This window comes from Mesoplodon bidens (assembly GCF_964165515.1).
Source record: "Mesoplodon bidens genome assembly, chromosome: 9".
NCBI classification, from domain to species: Eukaryota; Metazoa; Chordata; class Mammalia; order Artiodactyla; family Ziphiidae; genus Mesoplodon; species Mesoplodon bidens.
Window position 1 is genome coordinate 84,957,761 of NC_138166.1, and position 23,758 is coordinate 84,981,518.

Genomic DNA, 23,758 nt, shown 5'->3' on the forward strand with positions numbered 1-23,758 from the left:
ATCTGCTTGATCTGCTGGCTCAGGGCCAAAACATTTAATTTGCTTTTCTGAAGTCATTCATTTTTGAAAGTATGATTCTGGGAAATTCATGCCAATAGCCTGAAAGCCCACTGACAGTGAAGGGTACATCAGCTTCATATCACCCAGTAAAAACTTATCCAACAGAAGCCAAGATAACATCTACAGGTGTTCCCTCTTTGCTTCTGACAGTCACCTGCATGGTCACCCCATCTGCTAAGGCCAGCCTGGACCTCACCAATAAATCATAGCCACCTCTGTATACACCTGAGAGGAAAAGAGTGAGGAAAACCATTTTAAGAACTCAAAACAAGCTCTGAATAATGAAATTTATCATGCTCTGCCTGCATTTCCTTTCTATTATTTTAGTTTAGCTTTTCTAGAGATTTGTGCTTATGGTGGGAATTGAATCCTACATACAAATTCTAAATAATCTTTTATATTCCCATAATACCAGGTACATAGAAGGTATTCAATAATATTGATATGGAGTACTTAAGCGGGGGGCACTGGTATCTGTAGAAGAGATTTAAGTGTCTTGGGCCAAATATACATCTTAAAAGAACCATCTAAGAATAGCATGCAAATTAAACAGCTAAAACAAATTATTCATTTTGATGGGGCTTCAAGTTGTAACTCATACAATGGGATAATGGGACAGTAGCAGGGCATGAGATGCCCACGCACATCCCTTCCTATCAAATTTTGCAACAAAATAAAGGAGAAATCTGGTGAAAGTTTCTTACCTGCCAGATAGAGGGAATGGGAATTCTTGTTCTCAGGTACTTTGTCCGACCTCTCACATGGCTGCATGCCCAGAAATGTGATGATGTTGTTGACAGCTTCTGTGTTGAGAAGATGGATGCAACCGTATGAGAAAAGGTCAGCGTAGGGATCTGCCTCTGCACTAGTTGGTGCTGGGAGTTGGGGGTGCACGGGGTTGGTGGTGGTGTGTGGAGGGAGGCTACTGGACTGGAAATGGGTTGACTGTTAGATGATGAAGACAGCGTTCTGGCCTTTTAAAGTGAAATAGTTTACGGAGTTTTTAAAGAAAAGGGAGTCCTTTTGGAAAAACAAATATGCATATTAGGTGTTAGACTGCTATCAGGCAATATACTGATAGCAAAATTGTTCTCACCTTCAAGAGTTTTGGTAGAACTGAGGGCAAAGGTCTCCTCTTTCTCAAAGGTGTCGCCTACCTCTTCCCAGGCAGCAGCAAAGTTAGGCTTCATTACCTTCTGAATGTGGTCAGACACAGTCACTTCAAGATCTTCTAGCTAGTGGGTTAACAAACAGGGGTCAGAAAACGAGTCTTCTCAGTTCAGTACAAAGGTAGAAGAGACTAGTTCATTTGGTTTTATCATCCTGTGTTATAGCCTTTGCAGGAGCCTAGGAAAAACTCTACTACCAAGCTAGTTTGAAGTTCTGTAGTCTGGATAAGTCTAACAAGGTAGGCCCTAGCAAAGGAAAGCAAGAAAACAGGTCATCTGGCAAGAGCCATATTCAGATTAACGTCTGTAGCCCTGGCGTAGGTACAGAGCAGTCACACTGCCACACGTAACTGCAGAGTTCAAGCCGTACAGGGCCTTCTGAACTCTGCATTCACGAACAGGTAGATATTTCTAAAACTTTTCCCTGTATTCTGTGAAGGCTTTTCAGTCCACGATGTGGATACATTATAAGCAAACTAAAAGCTGCTGAACAACAACAAAAAACCCCTACCCCCAATACTTTAAATAAAGCTGATCTCAATGAAAATCATGTAATTCTTTTCATCTCTTAATTATCCCTATTATAAAAACATTAAAAAGGGTGAGTTTTGCTTTAATCAGTAATGAAGTGGTAAATCCCAATTCTCTTTGGCATGATGCACTCCCACGACAGAGGAGGATTAGCCCAGGTCCTCCTCAGCTGTAACGTGTTTGAGAATACAATCCCATAAGTTCACGTCAGATGAAAATGTTCTCTCCAGACAGAAGTGACTCAGTGGTGCAAGGGGTCAAAGTGAGCCTCTCTGCAGGGGAGACTCACCACGTACTCATCATCATACCCCTCCTCAGCTGGCACCCCCGTGTCAGGGTCGCAGTCCCGGACAGTGAATTTCATGGTGCAGCTGAAGGTACCTGCAGCTGGAGGAGAGAGAGCAGGCGAGCCTGTGTCATGGGCAGCACAATCACACGGTTTCCATCAGTAACTTAGGAAGCGCCACCTGCCCTTGGCTCTGTGTTCTGAATTATCAAGTGACACATGTGTAGGCTGTTTTCTAGGGTCGTAGTTCTCAAAAGAAGCCGGTAGGCTGGACTTTAAAATCTATTCCCTGCTGCGAGTTAGAACAGTACAGAAAAGACAACATGGGCAAAACTCTGTTTTTATGTTCAGATAAGGAAAGCAGGGGGTATGGCTCAGTAGTAGAGCATCTGACTACAGATCAGGAAAGCAGCAGGGGAGACACCTTTTAAGGGGCTTTTTGCCATGCCTGTCAACACGTTAAGAACCACTACTTTAGGAGCTGACAAACAAAGCATAAAATATGGATGGTAAAGCACACAGATCATTAAATTAATACTAAGTATATCACAGTCTTGCTATCTTTACAGATATTATATCTGTAGACTGTGGACCAAAAGTGGGTTCAGAGATCACCAGAATGAACTTGCTTTATGTCAACTTTCAACCTTTAGTGAGTAGGTCAGTAATGAAGTTCTAATATTGGTGAAGTCAGTGTCTTACAATGGAAAAGCAAGTGGGCAGTTATATGTTTTGAGATAATCAGTGGAAGAAATGAAGGAAAATGAAGTCTTCATGAAGAAGATAGGATTTTCTGAACTGTCTGAAGGAGGGGATTTGTTAATCTTGGATGAAGAAAAAGCACATAAGGGTCTAGTCCATGGTGTGGAAAGGCTTATAGGTTTAAAAAATTTCATATGTGTGTGTGTGTATATATATATATATGAAACTGTGGAGTTAGAAAGTTACTTGGGGGATAGGCAAGGACAGGAAAGAATAGACTCAGATGTGAAGACCGTATATGACAGGTTGGGTAGTGAGACTTTCATTTGTTCAGTCTTAACTTTAAACTCCCTCCATCCAAAAATGTAGAAAATGTCAATACATTTATAATGTAAAGGTATAAAATGAATATGCCAGATCCTTAGATAAAAAGACGACTAAGACATGACCTTTTTCCCCACAGCTGATTGTCTAGGAGTTGAATAACAGTGTGTGTGAGAGATCTACCATAGGTTCTTTAATATAAGTTTTAATACAGTGCTATGTGGGAGTGCAGGATTAACAGCCCGGGAAAATCATAAAAAATTTGAAAGGATGTACAGTTTATTTGGATCTCAAAAGATGCAAAAGAGCTTTGGCAAGCAGAGGAAGGTACATGAGCTAAAGGAAAGAGGCTAGAAAGGCAGTGGTGTAATTGGAAGCAGTAAGAGAGAGATTAGTACATAGGTGCTGAGAAGAGAATGTGTTTAGGAACAAATGTGAAATACCTTATATTTCAAAGGAAGGAGACTAGATATTTTCCAGCAGGCTCTAGTAGCTGAGGCAGTCAAGAGATTGAAATGTTAGAGGTAATTAAAGCCACTGGTAGGAATCCTATGAATAGGCCTGAATTCAGAGAGCAAATGAATTCACTCTAGCATACCGAAAACAGATGATGGGAATGGACTGCCCCATATAGGAAAGAGTGTACCTATCAAAACTACAGAATGTATTTCAGTGCAATAGGGGGTTGATGAAAGAAGGTCCTTGTTTAAATTAAGGTAGGATTTTCTGCAGGAGGAAGGGGGAAGAAGAAAGAAAGAAGTGGAAATTAACACAAACCTAGAATGCGTCAGTTGAGGTATTTAAAAAAGAAAAAATGAATGGAGAGAATGGGATTACAGTATGAACAGAGGTCATGATCAAATAAAAATGGAGAGACAGGATAGATGTTGAGTAATAGAAGATTATATGAACCCCAGGTTGGTTCATGGAGGCTACTGGCAAATGAAGAAGAGGAATAAGGAGAGACAGTCAGGAATAATGGTAGATCACAGACTGGGTTAACTGGTTGAATTTTATGTATAAGTAAAGACAGAAGACACTTTATATATAAGTAAGTGATAAGGAAAAATGGATTAAGGAAGCAAATAGGAATGGTATTAATAGAGATAATGTTTCTGAAACTTTTGTGGTAAATTTTCAATTAAATGGTTTGGTTAATACAGTGAGAGCTTACACGGAATCTAAGGTGAACTCCATTAAAAGCCACTGGTAGCAATCGCTCAGTGTTGTGAGAGAGGATGACTAACGCTGGGTGATGAGGAGAAGGGGGTGAGAGAGAGCCTTTCCATGGCAAGAGAACAATGCTGAGTCCACTGCCATGACAAAGATGAGAGCTTCATGAATGAAGCAAGGCAGATAACCAAGGGAGTAAGAGAGGAATGCCCTGAAGGTCTACATTAAGACTGTTCCCAGAAATGAGGCTTGTCTGAGAACTGACTGAAAATGGGAGATAACTACTGAGGAAACTTGTAGGGAAAAGAAATACCAAAACACAGACTTAGAGAAAAGATGGATGCTGGAAGCTAAGAAAGGAGCGAGCCATGTGAATTGGGCTGGGACGCAGAACATGCAGTGTGGCAAATGGCAGAGTGGGAGATTTGGTGGGAGCTGTCAGGCCTCAGCCACTAGAGGGAAGACTGTGACTAAATAAGTGGGGTTATGAGGAGATGCCAGAAAGCTCTGTTGGAATAATAGTTACAGAAAATGATGTGGTCAGTGGGGTGAAAGATAAGAGGGTAGGAGGGATGGGCCTGAAACACAGGCTACCTGCAGCAATCCCCACAGGACTGGACCAAACTGAGAAGGAAGGGATGCATAGAGTGTGCAGGGAATCAAGGCGGATGAGAAAGCAAGTTGAGCAGTGAGTGCCAAAAATGAGGAGAACATGCCTACCAGGAAGATGCTACACATGTGGCAGAAGGCGTGCTGAAGATAAGGTTTTCCTCTAGGACAAATATGGGGAAAAAGGAAGAAAGGTACAGAAAAGTAAGATTAAAGTTGCCCTCAGACAGAAAGGAGACGCTAAGGAATGACAGACATCAACTGGAAGGATAAGTCAGCATTCCTGGGCCAAAAGTCATGATGGAATAAAGAAAGAAAAGAGAGACTGGAGGCAGATAAATGGAAATATTGTATAGTGGAGAGCACAGAAGGCAGAGCAGGTGTGTAATAAAGGCCTCAAATGGGGAACCCTGTCAGAGCTCAAAATGGTCTAACTGGACGCATTTTGGATGTAAAGACCGTATAGCAACGAGAAGTATACAGGAAGTGCAGGGAGCAAGGACCTGAGTAGGAGGCAGGAGTAGACTAGCTCCTGAAGCACCGATTTGGAGGGAAACTGTTAAAGGACTTGGGTGACAGCAAAGTTTATAAGGAAGCTGCTTACAATGAATGCGGATAAAACCCCATTGCTGCCAACTTTAGAGAGAGTAGGTTTGACTTAATAGAGAGCGTGAATAGGTAGTTTGGCCAGAAGATAGATTATTGTTGGAGAATGGGTGAAGATTCTGAGGGAAATACACCTCAAGAGAAGTACTTTGCCTCCATTCCTTCTGTAGACAAGATGGTAAATGAAAGGGTGATGGATAGCTAAGTTATCGTAGATTATTGCAGTGCGCCATTAAAATTGGTTGCTCTTAGAAGTTACCCTACCATGGCTAAAAGTGACAGACATTTCCTAGGGAGATTTGTATGAAAATATCATGGAGAGAGGGGAGAAGACGGAGGCTAGAAGCCTAAAAACAGAAGATGGAGGGTTTAGGCTGGGGTGCCGAATATAAGGTGTGAGTAGGGAAGGCCATTAAACAGGGCCAGAAGGAGGAGCACTGGAAAAGGGCAGAGCTGCGTATTAAGTAGAGAGATGGGAGCTAAGCTAGGTTACAGCCAAAGGGGAGAGAGGATGTGGAGAGGAAGTGGCTGATAAGAGCTGGTGTTCATGAGGGAGTGCCTCACTAACGGAATCTGGGAATCTTTTCTCAAATGATATTTGAAGCAACAAGTATGACCAATGGAGTGACATATTAAAGAGTCTAAATGGGATGGATCCAAGCCATGGCCAGTGGCAAGAATCCTATGAAGGTCCGTACTGAACTGAGAATGCAAATGTATTCAGAACAGTGTGCAGAAAACAAGATGAAAGAAGAGACTTCTCAATCCATGAGAAATGATATAAAGATGGTAGCTGAAAAAACAAGTGACTGTAGGTAGTATAGGTGTTTCTCTAGAGTCAGTCAAGGAAAAGAGTGGAAGAGCTGCAGAAGAGATGGGGTCATTGGAAGATTGGCAGGTACTGACAGGAGGGATATGGTACCATACTTGTACCAAAGATCATGATTAAATAAGAAAGAAGAGAGAGACCGGAAATTACAAAAGGGAAGAACTATATGAAGAGCAGTTGAGAACAGGTGGAGTGGCATGGGCAGATAAGATGAGGAACACAGTTTTCCAGAATGAGAACTCTTGTAAGGTCTTACAATGGGTCTGTCTGGTCAAATGATGGGTCTTAACGCTGGACTTTGAAAAGCCATATATACAATGGGAGAATAGGGCCCGAAAAGTAATGGGAAGTTTTGGTGGGAAGTTTTAGCTAGGAGGATTGGAAGGAGATGGATTAAGATGAACTCTGATATAAAGACAGGCCAGCAACCTTAAAGACACCAGGATAAATCTCTGAGCACTGGATGACTAATACTGAGAGTTGAGTGGCTAGTGATCATGCCCAACTCAAAAGTAAAACTTCATTTGTTATTTTCATTTACAGATGGTAGATGAAATTATGCTATATGTAATTAAGACGTGGGAGAGCAGACCACCAAAGGGAGACACAAATGAATATCTTGCAAATGCCACATTAAAGTTATCCTTAGAATTTACTCTGTCGTGTGAAGATTTTCTGAAAGTGGAGAGACAGCTCCTGGGGAGAGAACCTGGCTAGGGAGTGCTGTCCACTTGAATGAAACAGAGATGGTAGCTATAAAAAGAAGAGAAGCTGAAGATAAGGCAGCATATTTCTTTAGGGCAAGACAGGTAGCAAGGGAAAAGGAATGGGAGAACATTACAGGTGCCCCCAGATTAAAAGAATGCCATTTGAAGAATGACAGGTATTGACTGGAGGGAGAGGATCCCATACTTGGGCCAAAAGACACAGAAGGAGGGGTGGGGGGTAAAGCTAAGAGGAGCACTGTATGGACTAGAGAACGATTCTGAGTAGGTGGGTGGTAATAAGAAAAACCACAGGACCGTAACGATGCCCAGAATGGGGAAGCCTATAGTGTGAGAATGGGCCTGAGTGGTATGTTGGCTATAAGCCAGACTGCAATGACTAGTCTATATAATGGTAGAGAAATAGAGGCCTGAAAAGGAGTGATAGTCAGGAGTAGACTTGCTCTTGATGCCTTCGTGGGAAATTTTTAATTAAAGGGCTTGGTTGGGGAAAAGTTTAGAGCAGTGCTTCTTAAGATGTGTTCTATCAGCACTGCCTAGGAATATGTAATTCTTCGCCCTACTAGACCTACTGAATCAGAAATTTGGTGTGGGGCTCAGCAGTTTGTATTTTAACAAACTGCAGTTTGAGAGCCACTGCTTTAGACAAAGGCAGATTAAGAGTAATCCCGATTAAAAAATCTTTGCTAGCAAGCTGTCATATTAGGATTAGCTGAAAATTAGAGAAGCAACTGAGGAGACTTGTAAGAAAGGATAGTAGACAAGGAGAGAATGGCGACTAAAAAATGGAAAAGGGCCATGTGAATTAGACTCAGGTGAGGAACTTGCAGGAGAGTAACATGGCCAATGGGTAAGGGCATTAAGGAGTGCTAGAGTGAGAAATCCTGGCACATGGGAGAGTAGGAACTTTAACAGAGTGATTTTATGTTAATCTAGATTGCAGCCACTCAAAAAGAGAGAGGAAGGAGGGAATGTGGCTTAATAAGAATTGAGGTTATGAAGGGGAACTGTTCAGGAAGCTTTGTGGAAGAGAGAGGCTGCATGGGCTGGAACTATATAATCCAGTCCAGAGTCTGAACAGTGACTGCTGAATATGAGGTGTTTGTTTATCTAGAAGAGATTACTGAATCTATGGGAATGATATGTACATACACAGTCTCTGAATGAAAGAGGGATGCTGAATATAAGGTACAGTTTGTTGTGGGTTTTTTTTGCGGTACGCGGGCCTCTCACTGTTGTGGCCTCTCCCGTTGCGGAGCACAGGCTCCGGACACGCAGGCTCAGCAGCCATGGCTCACGGGCCCAGCCGCTCCGCGGCATGTGGGATCTTCCTGGACCGGGGCACAAACCCGTGTCCCCTGCATCGGCAGGTGGACTCTCAACCACTGCGCCACCAGGGAAGCCCCAAGATACAGTTTTTAATAAGGCAAAATAAAGAAAAAGGAGTAAAACAGCAAAGTTAAAATTGCTGCCAGCCAGATGAGAAGGTATCACTTAATACTGACATAGAAATTGTCACTGATACCACCTGGAGGCATAGGCACCATAGCTGGGCCAAAGAACACGATGGAAAGGAAGAAGACAGGTTAGAAGCTATCTAAGGGAAAGGCTTATCTAAAGAGTAGAAAATTGGGGCTTCCCTGGTGGCGCAGTGGTTGGGAGTCCGCCCGCCGATGCAGGGGACACGGGTTCGTGACCCGGTCCGGGAGGATCCCACATGCCGCGGAGCGGCTGGGCCTGTGAGCCGTGGCGGCTGGGCCTGCGCGTCCGGAGCCTGTGCTCCGCAGTAGGAGGGGCCACAACAGTGGGAGGCCCGCGTACCGCAAAAAAAAAAAAAAAAAAAAAGAGTAGAAAATTGGTTTTGAGTGAGGCACAGAGTGGGGATCAGGAGAGGAGGTAACCTCAAAAAGAATATGCATTCATCACTGTGAAAGGTTAAGATATATGGGGGAATTCTCCAAAGGGAAACTGGAAAGAATGTCCCATAAGAGGGACATTAAAGATATACGCAGAAGTTAAGGAAATATACTAGAATTTGCAGTAAGTTAGAGAAGCACCTGAGGAGACTTGTATGAAAAAATAGCAAAGAAGGAAAGAGCAAAAGATGGAGATTGGAAACTAAATAAGCAGAAAGTGTGTGTGAACTGGGCTAGCGTGCAGAACATGCAGTGTAGAAAAATAAATATGGAAGGACACTGAAGAGGTCTGAATGGGAACATTAGGAAATGGGAATTGGAATTTTGTTAGAGCTGTGTATGAATGAGAGAAAGTGAGGTTAAAATGTAGCAAAGTAAGAATTGGAGTATAAAGTTTTGCTGTCCAGATGCTTTTTTGGAAAAATACTAGAAGCAGTGGGTGTGCTCAATAGAGTGAAAGGTCAGAAACAGGCCAAGTGGGATGGACTAAAAGGCAGGCCAGTGGCAGGAATCCTATGAAGTTTATGCTAAACCAAGAATACAAACAAATGCAGTAAAGAGTGTAGGACACAAAGGGAAGACAGCAGGGCTTGGGCAGTGAGTGTCCAACATGAGGGGAGTATCTAGCCCAAAGGGACAGCTGAATCTGTAAGAATGATGTGAATGTAGGTGGAAGCTGAAAGGAGGGACAGAGAAGACAAGGCAGCATGTTTCTCTAGGGCAAAATAAGGATCAGGGGAAAGCAATGGAAGAGCAAAGTGAAGCTTCCCACAGATGTGAAGGGATGATTTAAGAATGGTATCTATTGACTGGTGGTCGTTATGTTACCATATTTAGACCAAGATTGTGATGGAATAAAAAGCAAAAGAAAGTTTGTTAACTTAATAAAGGACTATTGTATGAACTATAGAAGACTTAAGAGTAATGGAATAGCAGCAATATAGATCAGGTGTGTAATAAAGAGACTCAGAATGGAGATTTCCTTAAATGTTCAAATTGGATGGGAAGGCCCAATGGTAATGAGTGGTGTATCTAACAGAGTTTCAAGGACCTGGATAAAAATGGGAAGTTTAGAGTAGACTAGCTCTTAATGCTGTGGGTAAAAGTTTTTAATTAAAAGCTTGGTTAATAATAAAGTTTACGGCAGTTTTATTAAGATGAAATCTCCTAAAAAGACATTGTTAGTAATCTTAAAACACATCAGGGTTGACCAGTTAGGGAGCATGGGCCAGTGGTTTGTCTATAGAGAAGACTATCTGTATTTCTTGAGGAGTAGTTGGGAATCGTTAGGGAGGTAAACCTCACTAGAAAACTACTGTACCCTTTGCTATGACATAGGACAGTAGCTGAAATGGATAGTTAAGATATGGTAGAGCATAACAGAATAAGAAAGAAGAGGAGGTCTTACTCTAAATAATGGGAGCATTGCATGCATTAGAGTAGGGTTCTCAGTAGTCAGAGTAGCGAAAAGGCAAATAAGATGTGAATTGAAGAGACCTGGGATGGAGAAATCTGTCAGATCTCAGAAGGGGTCTGACTGGTTAAAAATGTTTGGTGTTGGTTAAAGATGACAATGAGTGGTAGGTATATAACTAGAGAGAAGTAAAGGCCTGCATATGAATGAAGAGGAGTTAGAAAGTAGACTAGCACTCAGAGTCTTGATGGGAGAAAAATTGTTTTTAAGAATGAATATATATATGTCCCTCAAAGAGGGCATTACATATTATTTATAGATATATGAATATTTGTGAAAAGTATAAAATATTTATGAGGATAAGTATTTAAGTATTTAGTGATTTTCTCTTAGAAGGGAAAGAGGTAAATGATTCTAAAGTGGTACAAAGGAAGTCTCAATTACATGTTCACTGTTCCATTTCTTTAAAAAAATCTCAATCAAATATAGCATAAAGTTAAGATATAAAGAAGTGGGATGGTAGGTATATGAATTTTGGGGGAACGGAACATTTTAATTAAAGGGATTGGTTGATAAGAATGGTTAGAGGGGGAAGTTAGAATGAACCCTGATGAAAAGTCATCGATAGCAACCTGAAAGACGCTGGTTCGACCAACTAGAGAGTGCAGGTGGGTCATTTATCTGGTGAGAGGATGAAGTGTACTTGGTAAGAAGTGAGTGGAAGTGCGCCTCAAGAGAAGACTAATGTGTCCCTCACTATGATTACAGATGGAAACCAAAAATATTATAGATGTTCATGTATATGACAGAGCAAATAATCAAAGGAACTCAGGAAGAGCTTGTTGAGGTATGATGTTAAAGTGCTCAGAAATTAAAGTATCATGTTAGGACTGGCTGTGAGAGAAACTGCTGAGATGTATTTTTAAAAAGAGAGAGAGAAAAAAATTGAGGCTGAAATCGAAGTAAGGAGAGGGAGTGTAGGATATAGGCTGTGGTGCAGAGCATGCAGTTTAGCAACATGTTAAACAAGGACGGGCGTTAAAGAGGTCCAGGATGAGGAGCACAGAGGGATCAGAACCAAAAGTTCAGTGAAGGATTGTACGGCAAGCCAGGTATCAACCAGCCAAGGAAAGAGGTGAGAATACCGCCAAGTAAGAACTGGAGTATGATGTGTTGCTGCCCAGAAAGCTTTGTTGGAAAAAGATTTGAAGCAATCAGTGTAGTCAGTAGAATGAGAGGTTAGAGAGCAATTAAATGTGATTGGACCTAAAATGGGCCAGAGCAGAAATCCTGGGAAAATCCAGACTCCATGGAGGGTGGAAACAGATTTCAGCACAGAGTGCAGGAAATAAGGAAGATGGATGAAGGCTGAATTGCGAGTGCTGAACATTAGAAGTGTACATATCCAGGAAAGACGATCAGATTCACTGGAATGATACAGCTGAAAGAAGGGATGTTGGAGGAAATGTAAGGAGTTTGCAGCAAAAGGAGAAAGGGGAAAAGGAGAAAACGGATAGAAAAGCAATGTTCAAGTTCCTTGCAGATGGAAAGACATTATTTGAATAGTCATACAGATGGGAGAAATGGCTTTTGCTCCATACTAAGGCCAAAGGTCATGACAGAATAAAAAGAAAATAGGAGAGGATGGCAAGTAAGTAAAGGGGCATTGTGTGAATTAGAGAGTAGTTCTGAGTAGCTGGAATGGCAACAAGACAGATCAGGTGTGAATGAAAGAAACACAGAACCGTCAGGTCCCCGAACTGCGTATATAGAATGAAAGAGGATCCGGGCCCTGAAAAAGAACGGGACTTGGGTAGGCTGGCTCTTGAAGTCTTCGTGGGAAATTTATGACTGAAGTGTGATTGCTTGTTAAGAAAGGTTAGAAAGAGATGGATTAACATAAACCTTGACAAGAAGGCATTGGTGGAAACCTTAAAGACATCACCACTGACTGACCTTTTAGAAGGTGTGGATTGGATACTTTTTCTAGTAGAGCAAATGAATGCTATTGGTTGAGGAGTGGTTGCGAATCATGATGAGGCAATCTCAAGAGAATAATACTGCATTTATTGATATATTATAGAATCTGTGGGTGAGAGATAAGGGAATGTTTAAGATCTGGTAGGGCAAATAGTCAAAAGGAGTTATGGAAGACCTGCCTGTAAGTGTGATGTTAGCTTGCTGAGAAGTTAAGGAGTCACGTGAGGACCGGCTGAAAGTGAAAGAAGTAACTGCAAAGACTCGTATAAAAAAAAGAGGGAAGGGCTTCCCTGGTGGCGCAGTGGTTGAGGGTCCGCCTGCCGATGCAGGGGACACGGGTTCGTGCCCCGGTCCGGGAAGATCCCACATGCCGCGGAGCGGCTGGGCCCGTGAGCCATGGCCGCTGGGCCTGCGCGTCCGGAGCCTATGCTCCGCAACGGGAGAGGCCACAACAGTGAGAGGCCCGCGTACCGCAAAAAAAAAAAAAAAAAAAAAGAGGGAAGAGGAAAGGAGAGAAGATGCTGGTTAGAGAAGGGATGTATGAATTAGGCTAGGTTTGTAATATGCAAGGCGCAAAATGGTAAATATTACTGAGACCAGAATGAGGAATGCAGGTATCACCAGCTATCTACTCACATTACCAAAATACTTGTTAACATGAAAAGTTTTTACCTACATATCACCATGTGCTTGGGAAACTTGGTAGAGTGAGTTAGCATTCTTGTGCTAGCAAAAACTTTGACTTTGTACAGTCTATTTGGGATAGTATATGTTTGCTGCAGACACAGGTCTTTTATCTATAGGTTTACTTCCTATGCTCAAGGTTTTTAAATGTATTGTGCATTACTCCTATCATCTTCCCTATAATATGTGTGGAACAACTCCAGCAATTCGCCAATTGGTAAGTAAATGTTTCCCAAGAGTTTCTTATTTATACAATGCATTTTGAAAATGTATATGCATTTGTTATTTCTCTTGAGAACCTTTCATTATTCCATGCACTGTAAAAGGAGAATGCAATTACAGTCTTATATCATAGTATGGGATCATTTTGTACTACAAACATGTACACTAGTGAATGAATTTTATGTTAAATAATTATGTAGTTCTTTAAAATGGTTTATATTATAAGAAATACTTAAAAGTTTTTATAATAGCATTTTTGTGATAGTTGAGAAGATATGTTGGATTTTTTTAAAGGAAAATGGTTATGGGCCTTTTCACATTTAAGATATTGCAATATAACCATTTACTAAGAAAAACTGCTATTCAGCATATCTTAAAGAAAGGATAATGAAAATTGCTTGTACTTATAAAGCAGTTGAGCCAGGAAGAGAACTGTGTGGTGAGGCATTTCTTAAAGGAAGAAAAGGGGGAGATAAAGTTATAACTGAAAATGAGACATAAGAAGGACTGTATGTGGGAAAGTACATTTGTATAAAAAAGTGTAGTCGGCAGAAAGGTCAGAGATAAATTCAGTAAAGTGGACTTAAAACAACACAAATTGCAGTGATCCTACTAAGGAATAAATGGAAAACCAAAGCAATTCAGCAAAATATGTAAAAAGAAGAAATATGGAAATGGATTGAGCAATGAATGTAGAACAAAAAGAGGAACCAAAGAGGGAGGTATTAGTGAGTGTATGAGAATGGTACATACTCAGTATATGGATGGTTAATAAAAGGCAGAATAGGGAAAAAAGAAGAAGAAGAAAATGGGTGGCAAAGTAAAATTTAACTTTAGATGGGAAAGCTCATGTGAGGAGTGACATACTGAAAAACAAGTTTTGGCACTATAATTGTATCTAGTGGAACAAGGAAGAATACAGGTGATAGAAACCAAGTAAAAAGAGCACTGTATGGATAAGAAAACATTTCAGAGTAATGAGATAAAATATAGGGTAAAACAGTTTCACAATAAGCAGATCTTTATTGAGGGCAGAAATAGACACAGGATTAAAGACAGGCGAAAAGTACTGAAGAAAGTGAAGGCAGATGGAAACAAGTCAGAAGGCAACTACATGCAGTAGAGTGGAATATTAGAAAAAGGCAAAGTGGGAAAAGAAGTTAAGACATGGATAAAGAAGAATTCAGCTGACGGGGGGAAAGGGTGTCATGGAATGGAATTGAAAACTGCACATCCACATCTAGAAAGGATTTATAACTTCGTAAGGTGGTACTGGATGAATTACGGAACAAGGACGGGTTAACTAGGGGGTTAAAATATGGCAGAGAAGAGAAAGAGGAACAAAATAGATACGCAAAACTAGAGTTACACATAGGACTAAAGGATTCCATGAGAAGAAATAAAAATGAGACGAAAATGACCTTATTCAGTAGTAATGGAAATAGAGGAAGAACAAAGGAGAGGAAAACTTCATGGATTACAGAAACACAATGACAAAACTAGAGTCTAGTAAAACCAACACATGATGCGGATAATAGCAAAGAGTAGCTAAAATAAGGTGGTAGAACAGAGAATCTTGCCAAACTTGTTATAGTATATAAACTTAAAACATACAAAGTACTTATGAAAGAGGAGAAAATATTAAATGGGAATGAGAGTGAAATCAGGTTGAGAAGAGGGGGTTAAGGCTATATGTACCTGTTAATAGCTGAGTTCAAGGAAGGGTCAAGTTTTCAACAAGACCCAGAAGAGAGAGAAATTAAAAGTGTCTGGCAATGAGAGTGAAGTAGGGGAATGAGGGATGAGAGGAAGAGGTTAGAGCACGTCCTGCAAAACATAAACACAGAAAAGGATGAGGGCTGCAGTGAGTAGATTTCCAGGGTTCTGTGCTAACACAGTGAACACTAAGCACTCTGAAAACGAGTGAAATGAAACAATGGAATGAATGTGGATGGTTTAGGAAGTTTAAGTAAAAAGAATTAAAGTCACATTCAACAATGATTCTTGACTAAGAGGGAAGACAGACCTAAGAAAATGAAAAGTGTAACTATGTAAAGTAGGCTGGAGTTTGGGGCATGTCAGATGGAAGGGACTGTGTTGGTCCCAAGAAGGGATGGCTGGATCAGTGTCAAGAGTGGGGGCAGGGCTGGGATCCTTGAGGAACAAGGGTCAATGGCAACGGGTGGGAGCCTAGAGGCGGGCAACGGGAGAGTGCAGCCCAGGGAGGCACGCTGGGCTTCCACAGCAGTGATTCTTCCCCGGGGGGGAGGGTAATTTTCACCCAAGGGGGGCTGTGGGCATGGACCCCAAGGCAGGCCTGTCAGGACACCTGAGGGTGAGCGGTGCACTGCTCAAAGCAAAAACAAAACCAAAAAGATCAAAGAAGAAAACACAAAAACATTCCTGAAGATGATGCTGATAGGCTTGCCTTGGGGGTCATGCATCCTCGGGTGAGAATCACTGGGTGGAAGGGGCAGGGTGGACAGCTGGGCAGAGAGGTGAAGCATGAGCAGATGAGCCCGAGTCGGGCAGACGGAGGCATCAGAGTCAAGAGTGTCAGACATGGAGGAAAAGGCCCCAGGCAGGACCAGGGAGACAGCGAGTAAATGAATGTAGCCAGCAAGGCACCTGGAATGATTGGGGGAGGGGGAGGGGGATTACTGTCAATCATTTGGGAGGGGATTGCAAGCATGGTGTCCCTGAGCTTAGGACTCTGGAGGAGTAAGGCTGAGGGAGATGGAAGTGGTGACTGAAAGGAAGTTGGGTTGTGTGTATGTGAGCAGGGAGCACCGGAGGGGGGTGTCCACGCAGAAGGAAGTGGCCGATGGCACGGGAGAGGACGGTGCAGGAGAGCGTCTGGGAGAGAGGTGACTGCTCGGAGGGGGAGGGAGGGCGGACAGCAGGACCCGGGGCTCTGTGCAGGTGGTGTCGGGAGTGGGTCTGGCAGGTGCGGGGGCAGGAGGGTGGGAAGAAGGTGAGAGTGCTGCGGTGAGAGAAAAAGGTCGGAGAGTCAGAGGCCGGAGCCTCCCTGAGAGCTGTGTCAGAAGAGTACGTGACAAGGGGTCTGGATGGAAACCTGAAAGGTTACAGGGAGTGATGTCGTGGGGTCGTGCGGCCCAGGAGGCAAGCTCAGCCTGGCTCATGAGCATGGGTTGGTGGGCGGAGCGTGAGGATTCAACACAGTGTGCCTGAAGCAGAGGCGACTCAACTGGGTTGAGCAGTGGATGGGGGACGGAGAAGGGAGCACAGTGCAGAGGAGACAACTGAATCCAGCTGGAAGGTGCACAGACGGTAGCTGAAGGTGTTGCTGTGTGTGCCATAGAGAAGCAAAGCAGCAGAGACCTAGAAACTGGGCCCAGGATTAGGAGGTCAGGTGAGCTGCCTCCAACAACTGAGAGTGTGGTAGAGGCGCGGGCTCCGACGGGCCACAAGAGTGAGGAACTTCAGGTGATGGCACCCAGCAGCCAGGGCAGGAGAGACTTGTTGAGAGGATCAGGGAACACACTGTGCTGAGAGGGATGGCAGGGAGTTAGAAGGAGAGAGTGGGTGTGGAGAATCTGCCCCCAAAAGTGGGCCAAGGGTGAGAGGAAGCCCATGCAGGGGGAAGAGCACCGCGCAGGTAAGGCAGGCAAGGGGCAGGGAGAGGGGGGTGAGGCCCGAGGAGCATGGGCTGGTAGGGGCAGAGGCCCATGGAAAGTGCTGGAGACGGGCATGGTGAGAAGGAGGGTCACAGAGAAGCACGCAGAAGCAGTGACCTTCTTCATTCAATGCCGTGGACCCAAAACGGTAGGGTGTTTAGGGGTGAATTTGGACGGCAGATGGACTTAGTATGAGCACACTGGGGACAAAGAAACTGGCCATCCTGGGAGCATGAGGGCTAGTCAAGGAAAAGAGTACTGAATCCTTCTCATGACTGACAGAGGCAAGGGAGTTGCTCAGCGGGTGGCAGGGAAGAGACACAGGGACAAGTATCACAGGAGAAGGGAGAGAACCTTAGGAGTATGTGAGGGGCTCAGGGTAGAAAGGGGAAGGCAGCCTGAAGAGCTATTAATCTGGAGACTTTGGCACATCTCAGGGTTAAGAGGGGTAGGATGTGTGGTATTGGGACCAGAAGGTAGGTGCAGTGCAGAGGTGAGACCTAACAGCCTGGGCATTTGAAGACCTGGGGCCCTCAGGAAAAAATGGGGTCCATCTCCTGATACGACTGTGGTAAAACTGAGAAAACTGGGCATCGTTGCACATTAAGAAGGACTCTACAGAGAAACCACTAGTAGGTAACCTCAGAGATTTCGGATGGACTTAGTGGTTGGAGTTCAGAGTGCGGGTAGCAAATATGCTTAAAATGGCAGGGGAGTGAGGGAGAACCAAGGCTGTGTTGACATTTCCCAACCATCACCGATTCTGAGCTTTTGCTATTCCAGGGGCACTGGAAAGGGGGGTGGTGTAGGCCTAGCATGTGGTGGAGAGACTGCACACATGGTAGAAGGGGGACCTTCTAAAGGAGTGGGGTGTCAGAGGTCGAGTCTGAGAAGACAGTGTGTGCAGAAAAGGGGCACAGGGGGAGCAAGCAGTGGGTGGGATGGTAGAGGCTTGAGGGGTAAGGGACTCTTGTTTGGGAGACTTAATCCAGGAAACAACAGAGGGGGCAATGCAGAATGGGACGGAGAGAGAGAGGAGGATCTTAAAATCTGTACATGAGGGGATCATAGCCCAGAGGGAAAGAGGGCAAAGAGTGGATCCAGACCATGTCACTGGGGAGTGGGAGAGCAAGGTGATGGGCAGGGGTGCATTCTGGGGCCTGTGGGAGGAGAGACGAAAGCAGTGGAGGTGATGGAAGAAGAGAGGGGAGTCGGGCCTGGTGTAAGGAACTGTGGGCAGTGGCTCTATTAAAAGGAAACAGAGACGAGGAAGGAAGGTGAGATGAGGTGAGGATGAGTATAAGGAAGCCTAAAGGGAAGGCAGTACTAAACCCAGTGGAAGGACCTGATGAGAGACAGCAGATGGTACTGGAGAGAATGTGGCAGGGCAGGGGAAGAAGAGAGAATGAGCATAAGGGCAGGTCACAGGAGGGAGAGCCCCTACGGAGAAGGGATGACCCAATGCATCTCGATGACAGGCATCAGGGAGCACTGAGATGACATCACGGGCCCTAGAGAAGAGGCAGACGCTTTCCCTGGGCCAGGGAGGGAAAGGGAAGGAACGGATCACGTGAGGAAAGGTCACAGGAAGGAATGTCCAAATGGGGCCTTGATGTGGCACGACAGGAGGGTCACCTACCAGAGACAGACCAGGTGAGGGGAGGCATCCAGGGGAGGATGGAGAATGGAGCGCAGTGGAAGGGACACAGGCTGGACACCAACCGGGGAGCAGCGGGAAGAGGGAGGTGGGCAGGTAGGAATCCAGGCAGATCTCAGAGGTGCCAACCAGAAGGAACCTCAGAGTTACAGGGCCAGCCAGTGGGAGCAGAGGCTTGGGGAGGGAGGAGTGGAGGGTGGCAGGCAGGGGGTGGGGAGCAGTGGCTGCTGCCGCAGCCTCGAATGTTGTGGCAAGGGTGCAACTCTTCCGCCAGGCTCTTTACTACGGATCCGCTGGGGGCGGGGAAGGACTGGGTTAGGGTGTGGGTTGGCTTTGATGGGGTTGGACGGGAGGGCAGGGTTGGGATTAATGGGGATGGGGGTGAGGAGTTGGGCGAGGGTCATGAGGCAAGTTCCAGGCACTGAGAATATCATCTACTTTAACTGAACTTCTGGTACTTATACGTCCAGTGTTGGGATGATGACTTCAGGTTGAGGAGAGGACTGGGAAGACCAGTGAAACCACCCAGAGAGGACAAAGGAGAATAGCTGCAGGAAGGGAGGGAAAGGTCTGCTTGGCAGGAATCACAGAGGGACAGGAGGACCATGGGGCCAAGGCTCTGCAGGGGGATGGTGTCGTGGGTCTGAAATGAAGTAAAGTAGAGAAAAGAACGATGGCAAGTGCCAAGAAGGACCAGATTTGGACCAAAGATATTGTCCCAGTGCCTGAGGGTCATAGAGGATGGGGGGCAGGAGGGAGACCCAGTGTGAAAAGAACAGTGTTTTAATGCAGACCGGAGTTTGGGGCACGGCAGGTGTCAGTGAGTTAATATGGAAGGGAATGTGGTGGTTCCAGGAGGACAGTGCCGGGCCAGTGTCAGAGTGGGGGCAGGGCTGGGGTCCTTGAGGAACAAGGGTCAATGGCAACCGATGGGTGCCTAGAGGCGGGCAAGGGGAGAGTGCAGCCCAGGGAGGCACGCTGGGCTTCCACAGCAGTGATTCTTCCCCGGGGGGGAGGGTAATTTTCACCCAAGGGGGGCTGTGGGCATGGACCCCAAGGCAGGCCTCTCAGAACATCTGAGGGTGAGCGGTGCACTGCTCAAAGCAAAAACAAAACCTAAAAGATCAAAAAAGAAAACACAAAAACATTCCTGAAGATGATGCTGATAGGCTTGCCTTGGGGGTCGTGCATCCTCGGGTGAGAATCACTGGGTGGAAGGGGCAGGGTGGACAGCTGGGCAGAGAGGTGAAGCATGAGCAGATGAGCCCGAGTCGGGCAGACGGAGGCATCAGAGTCAAGAGTGTCAGACATGGAGGAAAAGGACCCAGGCAGGACCAGGGAGACAGCGAGTAAATGAATGTAGCCAGCAAGGCACCTGGAACGATGCAGGGTGGGATGGAATTACCGTTAATGGGTCAGGAGTGAAGTGCCAACTTGGTGGTCCCAGAGCTGAGGATGCTTGAGACATAACGCCGAGAGATGGAAGTGGTGACTGAAAGGAAGTTGGGTTGTGTGTATGTGAGCAGAGAGCACCGGAGGGGGCTGTCCACGCAGAAGGAAGGGGCCGATGGGATGGGAGAGGACAGTGCAGGAGAGCGTCTGGGAGACAGGTGACTGCTCGGAGCGGGGAGAAGGGAAGGAGGGCGGACAGCAGGACCCGGGGCTCTGTGCAGGGGGAGATTGGGGTCGGTAGGTGTGGAGGCAAGAGGGAAGGCAAAACGCAGAAGAGCTGTAGTGAAGGGGTAAAGGTCGGAGGGTCAGGGGAAGGGTTCCCCACGACCTGTGTCAGTATGAAACAGTCTGAGTGGAAACATGAAAGGTTACATTGGTGGGTGCCTAGGATGACAGCGTAGTCTGGGTTCACAGGACATGAGTGTGGGTTGGTGGGCGGAGCGTGAGGATTCAGTACAGTGTGTCTGAGGCAAAGGTGACGGAACTGGGTTGAGCAGTGGATGGGGGACGGAGAAGGGAGCACACAGCAGAGGAGACAACTGCTTCCAGCTGGAAGGTTCAGACTGTAGCTGAAAGTGTTGCTGTGCATGCCACAGAGAAGCAAGGCAGACCTTGAAACCGGGCCCAGGATGTAGGTCAGGTGAGCAGTCTGGAACCACTGAGAGTGTGTAGTAGAGGAGAGGGCGTCCAATGGGAGGATGGGCAGGTGATGGTACCCTCGCAGCTAAGGAATGAGAGGCTTGCTGAGAGGATCAGGGAATGCGCTACCTCAAGAGAGGGATTACGAAGAACCCGAAGAAGTAGATGTGGAGAATCAGATATTCTGCCTCCAAAAGTGGGCCAAGGGTGTGACAAACGCCATGTAGAAGGAAGAGCACAGTGTGGGTGTGGCCAGCAGGGAACCTGGGAGATGTGTGACAAGACGATAGAAGGTCAGAGAGAAGCCTAGAGAAGCAATGACCATCTCCAAAATGGTGGACCCGAAAAGGAAGAGTGCTTAGGGGTGAATTGGGACAGCACATGGATTCAGGACACTACACTGGAGATGGAGAGAATGGTGATACAGGGAGCATGAGGGCAGGTCAAGGAGGGAGCAGATGTCAAGAAAAGACTGCTGACTCTGTGGCATGACTGGCAGGTGGGAGGAGAAGCAGGACAGGATGTTGAAGGTAAAGCAGAGAGGTTCTCGAAGACAACAGTGAAAGAAGAGGCAGAGGCTGGGCCAAGTAAGGTTCCATCCACACTCAACGTGGGAAAAGGGAACAGTAGAGTCTGGAGCAGCCATCAACTGGTGGACCCTGAGAGTGAGTCGTATCAGGGGCATCAACAGGAAGAGAAAGGGACAGCAGAGGGGAGAAAGGCTCATGAAGGTGCTAGGGGCTCAGGCATAGTAAAGGGGACACCATGGAAAATGGGGAGGCCATGTGAAGGGGTCCCAGTCTGGGGATGCTGGCAGACCCTGGGGGCAAGAGGATTGGCATGTGTGGTATTGGGGCAAGAAGGCAGAAGCAGAGCAGAGCTGAGACCCCATAGCCCGGGTGCTTGAATACCTGGGGCCCTCAGGAGCAAGCAGGGAAAGGGGACCTGCTGATAGGGGTGCAACTGAGGAAACAGGGCAGTTGTTGCACATCAAGATGGACCCTGCACAGAAAGCCCTGGCAGGTATTCTCAAGGACTTTGGTATGGACACATGTGGATGGAGTCCAGTGTGTAGGTAGCAGATGTGCTCAGAAATGGAGGAGTGAGCAGGAACCAAGGTGGAGGTGACATTTCATAATGATTGCTGAATTCATGCATCTGCTATTCCAGGGGGGCTGGAAAGGGTGGGGGTCTAACATGTGCAGAGACTCCACCCAAGGAAGTTGGGAGAGAGGGGGGACCATCAAATCCTGTGGGGTGTCAGAGGTCTAGTCTGAGAAGATAATGTGGGTGGCAAAGGGGCACAGAGGGACACAGCAAGCAGTGGGAGGGTGGAGCCTTGGGGAAAGAGGGGTCTCTTGTTTGGGAGGCTGGATCCAATGGACAACATAGGCATCTCTTGTTTGGGAGACTGGATCCAATGGACAACACAGGCAACAAGGCAGAACCGATGGAGAGTGAGAGGAGGGTCTCAAAAATCTGCACATAGGCATGGTGAGTGGAATGTGGCCCAGAGGGAAAGAGAGCAAAGAGGGGATCTGGACTCTTTCAAGGGGGAGTGTGAGGTCAAGGACATCTGGCAGGGGTGCATCACGGGGGGCTGATGGAGAAGAAATGGAGGAAGTGCCAGCTTGGTGTAAAGAACTGTGGGCAATGGCTTAACTAAAAGGGAAGAGAGGAGTGGAAGGAAGGTCAGACAGGGGAAGGCTAAGGCAAAGGCAGCCTAAAGGGAAATGGTGGCCTAGGCCAGTGGAAGGACCGGATGAGAGACAGCAGATGGTTTTGGAGAGAACGTGTCAGGGCAGGGGGTGGAAAGAGCGTGAGCTATGAGAGCAGGTCACAGGAGGGAGCACCCCCTATGGAGAAGGGATGACCCAGTGCAACTCGATGACAGGCATCAGGGAGCACTGAGATGACATCACGGGCCCTAGAGAAGAGGCAGACGCTTTCCCTGGGCCAGGGAGGGAAAGGGAAGGAACGGATCACGTGAGGAAAGGTCACAGGAAGGAATGTCCAAATGGGGCCTTGATGTGGCACGACAGGAGGGTCACCTACCAGAGACAGACCAGGTGAGGGGAGGCATCCAGGGGAGGATGGAGAATGGAGCGCAGTGGAAGGGACACAGGCTGGACACCAACGGGGTAGCAGCGGGAAGAGGGAGGTGGGCAGGTAGGAATCCAGGCAGATCTCAGAGGTGCCAACCAGAAGGAACCTCAGAGTTACAGGGCCAGCCAGTGGGAGCAGAGGCTTGGGGAGGGAGGAGTGGAGGGTGGCAGGCAGGGGGTGGGGAGCAGTGGCTGCTGCCCCAGCCTCGAATGTTGTGCCAAGGGTGCAACTCTTCCGCCAGGCTCTTTACTACGGATCCGCTGGGGGCGGGGAGGGAGCTGGGGGCGGGGAGGGAGGAGCTCAGGGAATGAGTGGGGATGGGGATGGCGTTGGGGTTGGGGTGCAGGTCGGGTTTGACGGGGTTGTATGGGAGGAGAGGGTTGGGATTGCTGGGAGTGGAGGTGGGGTGGGGAGGGAGAGCCAACTGCAGACACAGAAAATCATCTACTTTAACTGCGCTTCTGGACTGATTTCAAGTCCAGTGTTGGGGTGATGACTTCTGGTTGAGGAGAGGACTGGGAAGACCAGTGAAGCCACCCAGAGAGGACAAAGGAGAGTAGCTGCAGGAAGGGAGGGAAAGGTCTGCTTGGCTGGGATCACAGAGGGAGGTGAGGACAATAGGGGCAAGGCTCTCCAGGGGGACGGTGTCGTGGGTCTGATATGAGGAGGGGTAACCTAGGGTAACAGACAATGGCAGGCGCCAAGAAGGACAAGCACCAAAGATATTGTCCCAGTGCCTAAGGGTCATAGAGGATGGGGGGCAGGAGGGGGATATAGGGGTGTGTGAAAAGAGTAGTGTTTTAATACAGACCGGGGTTTGGGGCATGGCAGGTGTCAGTGAGTTAATATGGAAGGGAATGTGGTGGTGCCAGGAGGACAGTGCCGGGCCAGTGTCAGAGTGGGGGCAGGGCTGGGATCCTTGAGGAACAAGGGTCAATGGCAACCGGTGGGAGCCTAGAGGCGGGCAAGGGGAGAGTGCAGCCCAGGGAGGCACGCTGGGCTTCCACAGCAGTGATTCTTCCCCGGGGGGGGGTAG

At 46.6% G+C, this 23,758-nt stretch overlaps 1 protein-coding gene across 2 annotated transcripts in view; it reads right to left on the reverse strand.

The window, feature by feature from the left end:
- Positions 1–6: 6 nt before the first annotated feature.
- Positions 7–23,758, reverse strand: part of COPG2 (COPI coat complex subunit gamma 2) — a 138,537-nt gene continuing 114,785 nt past the window's right edge. For both annotated transcript variants that reach the window (XM_081244782.1, XM_081244783.1), the window contains exons 21-24: positions 2,050–2,147; positions 1,157–1,295; positions 765–863; positions 7–285 (exon numbers count right to left, since the gene is read on the reverse strand). In XM_081244782.1, the coding sequence (XP_081100908.1) occupies positions 155–285; positions 765–863; positions 1,157–1,295; positions 2,050–2,147 (467 nt within the window). In that variant the 3' untranslated portion in view covers positions 7–154. The remainder of the gene's footprint in view (positions 286–764; positions 864–1,156; positions 1,296–2,049; positions 2,148–23,758) is intronic.